Here is a 3,968-nt window from a genome sequence, read left to right on the forward strand (position 1 = left end):
GTGTGTTTCTGTGTTTCAGGGAAATCCTCCTTGACAATACAGTTTGTGGAAGGCCAGTTTGTCGACTCCTACGACCCCACGATTGAAAACAGTAAGTGAATCAGATCACGTCCTACTGTAAAATGAATCATAATCATCATAATGTAGGGTTGAGAGTTGACACTTGATCTGTGAAGTGATCAAAGGACCATAGATAACATGCATTTCTATTGTAGCTACTTATGACTAGTCTGCTCCGATTTGTAGACATTATGAATCAGTTCTGTGATTGTGACTCACTGAATCATTCGGTTACTCAACATCTGACTCACTGAACTGTGAGTCATTCAGTCATATCTGATTCAATATGTGTAACATTTCAGATCTAAATAATTACTGACTAGTTGTTCATTTATAACTTGACATGTAGCTTAAGTTGAATGTCCATAGCGGAGTTTTGTTGTAGTAAATGTTGTGATTTAATATAGTTGAGATCAATTATGTGATGATGCTTCCTCACAAGTACTACATGAATAATGCAGTTGTTAAGAAAAATCAGAATTGTCGAACTTAAAAATGAAGCATAAAATCACTATTAGCAGAAAATTAACTTTTAGGTTTATTAATAGGAGTAAGTGGTAGTATTTTTGAATTATTATTTATTATTAGTAGTAGTAGTAGTATTTTTTTAAAATGCTTTTAGGATGTAACTGCTGTTATCTTTTATTTATTTAGCTTTCATCATTAGGGACATTTGTCTTTTATTTATTTATCTCTGTAAATTTAAATCCACTGTACTGTCATTAGCTTATGATGGGATATTCTTAAAGGGGCGGGTCATAACGCAGCTGGAACAGACTGAGTCGACTAATGGGGGCGGGGCTTGAGCTAAGTGGGCGTGGCTTGAAGTGGATTTTTGATCTGGTGTCTTTTATTTCTTTTTTCAGCATTTACGAAAATGATCACAGTGAACGGTCAGGAGTATCACCTGCAGCTGGTGGACACAGCGGGACAGGTGAGAAACACGACACTGAGTTCATGTTTAAATGTTGTTTTTTAACAAAAAATACTTTACAGCAATATCAAACGTTCAGGAGTCCAATACTAGTGAAAATGCGGGATTCTGAAACGCATTTTAATGCAGAAATGAATTAGGCCATGAACCTTCGACACAGCTAGACACAGCTGCAGTGTTGTTGTTTTTAACTAAAATTACAAAAATGAAATCATTAAAAAAATTGTTTTAGTTCATTGAAATAATGCTGAAATAAAATATAAATATTAGATGACAAACTTAAACTTAAAAAAAAACTACTGAAAATGTAACCATAATAAAACAAGTTTAATTTGATGTACTAAAATGAATGAAACCGAAATAAGAATGAATTAAAAAGCTAGATAAAAATATTAAAATAAAAACATAATAAAATTATAAAAATGTAAACTAAAATTAAAAAAATGTAATAATTAAAAATTGTTTTAGTTAATTGAAATAAAGCCGAAATAAAATATAAATATTAGATGACAAACTTAAACTTAAAAAAAAAAAAACTGAAAATTTAACCAAAATAAAACAAGTTTAATTTGATTAATTTGAACATAAACACAACATAATAAAATTCTAAAAATATAAACTAAAATTAAAATGGAAACTGAAAATGTAAAATCTAATTCAAAATGTTTATTAATACTAAATAATACTAAAATAACACTGCACAGATGGCAAATGTTCTTCTAGAAACATCACGTCATGAATTCTTCGAATGGAATTTTGGTCTCATCTCTCTGAAGTGTGTTTTGAATTCCTCTCTTTCAGGACGAATACTCTATTTTCCCGCAGACGTACTCTATAGATATCAACGGCTACATTCTGGTGTATTCAGTCACCTCCAATAAAAGGTAAGAGATGCTGATGCTTGATCATTTCTCAGGCTTTCTCTGGCTGATAAATGACTGAAATCTGCTGCTGATGACTGCCAGAATATGGTTTATGAATAAAACATTGCATCAGATTGAATTCTCATTAGTTTGAGACATGACGTCTTATTTCTAGAAGATCTCAGCTCGCTCACAGAGTTATTAAATAAGATCAGATTTGTGGTTTTGTTTCTGGTGAAGCACAGATGCATCAGTTTAGTTTTTGCACGAGCAGGTCTTTTATTGCTTTATGGATGATGCAGTAAGCCACGAGATGTTTTACAGTGATTTTATCCTCTGATTAATCATCTCTGCCTGTTTTATTCTCATTTTTAAATAACTGATAGTTTTCTGATCTGTCTCTCCCTCTTTTTTTGCAGTTTTGAAGTAGTAAAAGTTATCCATGAAAAGTTGTTGGATATGGTGGGAAAAGTACAGTAAGTATATATTTTTTCTTAATTTAGCTTTTGCAAAGTTCAGTTTTTTTTGTTGTTGTTTTTTTTATTTATTTTTTATTTTATAAAAAAAATTTTTTTTATATAAATTTGTTTAATTTCTCATTTGCAAAGATAATTTCTAAAGACAAAAATATATGGGTTTTTTTTTGTTCAGCATTTTCAAAGGTTTTTTATTTATTTATTATTTTTTTTAAATTATTTATTAAATATAGCATTTGCAAAGTTCTTTGTTCCCCAAAGCAAAGTAATATTTAAAAACAAATATTGAATATTTTATTTATTTTAAAAAATTTAGTTTGGAATTTGCAGAGTTCAGTTTTTCTATTACTGAGACTGTAATTGTTTTGATAATTCAGGCTAGTTGCATATTATAGTTAATAATAATAATAATTAATAATTTATGCATTTAGCAGACGCTTTTATCCAAAGCGACTTACAGTGCATTCAGGCTATACATTTATAGGGAATTGAACCCACGACCTTTTGCGCTGCTAACGCAATGCTCTACCGCTGAGCCACAGGAACACAGTTAACCCATTTTACTTCCAAAATGTGATACATTTCTAAGGAATGCCAGGAGCATGCATTAAGAATATAAATGGGCTGTTTTGACTGTAATGATGAATAAATGATGCTTGCGTGTATTAAACTGTGAGTTCATGTCTGTATGTGTTATACATGTTCATCAGTAATGTCCTAATGCACTCTTTTCCTAGAGTACCCATAATGCTGGTGGGCAATAAGAAAGACCTTCACATGGAACGGTACGTGATGCATGAGTTTGATGAATGTGTATATATATATATATATAAAATGTACTTTAAAGTAAAACTTTATTACAAAATGTGCTTTTTAAAGTAAGAAAGGGTCATGTGTCCCTAAGTCTTTATTTCATTAATATTCTATTAAATGCACTTCTTTTTCATGTCAGAGCTTAATCATATCTTGACTTTTTCAAGATATCACGTGTTTTGTGTAAATCAGAGACTGATGACTTGATCTTCTTCGTGATATTAGTTAGTCGCTCCTCACTAGCACTAGTGCTCATATTGATGTGATGGAGTATTAAACTTCACGTTCAGGATGATTATTTCAAACAGTAGCTGACTGACTGCGAATAAACAGGAAGTGATGTAATGGTGCTGGATCTGAGGCAGTAGTGTTTCCTTCAGAATGAGAGCGTAACGTGAGCCTCGGAGATGAGTTTGGTTGTTCCTGGACTGAAGCCTAATGATGCGCACACACTCGCGCACACACACACTCACTCACTCACACACTCACTCACACACACACTCTCTCTCTCTCTCTGTCACACACACACACTCTCTCTCTCTCTCTGTCACACACACACACTCTCTCTCTCTCTCTGTCACACACACACACTCTCTCTCTCTCTCTGTCACACACACACACTCTCTCTCTCTCTCTCACACACACACACACTCACTCACTCACTCACTCACTCACTCTCTCACACACACAGACACACACAGACACTCACACACACTCACACACACACACTCTCTCTCACACACTCTCTCTCACACACACAGACACACACACACACTCACACACACAGACACACACACACACACACACACACACACACACAGA

General features: G+C 33.2%; 1 protein-coding gene across 1 annotated transcript in view; it reads left to right on the plus strand.

The window, feature by feature from the left end:
- The window catches only part of rheb (Ras homolog, mTORC1 binding), a 12,736-nt gene that overhangs the window by 5,318 nt on the left and 3,450 nt on the right, over window positions 1–3,968 (plus strand). The window contains exons 2-6 of the mRNA XM_016471510.1: window positions 20–91; window positions 927–994; window positions 1,796–1,878; window positions 2,277–2,333; window positions 3,071–3,118. Of these exons, the coding sequence (XP_016326996.1) occupies window positions 20–91; window positions 927–994; window positions 1,796–1,878; window positions 2,277–2,333; window positions 3,071–3,118 (328 nt within the window). The remainder of the gene's footprint in view (window positions 1–19; window positions 92–926; window positions 995–1,795; window positions 1,879–2,276; window positions 2,334–3,070; window positions 3,119–3,968) is intronic.

Source organism: Sinocyclocheilus anshuiensis, unplaced genomic scaffold, assembly GCF_001515605.1.
Source record: "Sinocyclocheilus anshuiensis isolate Anshui unplaced genomic scaffold, SAMN03320099.WGS_v1.1 scaffold184, whole genome shotgun sequence".
NCBI classification, from domain to species: Eukaryota; Metazoa; Chordata; class Actinopteri; order Cypriniformes; family Cyprinidae; genus Sinocyclocheilus; species Sinocyclocheilus anshuiensis.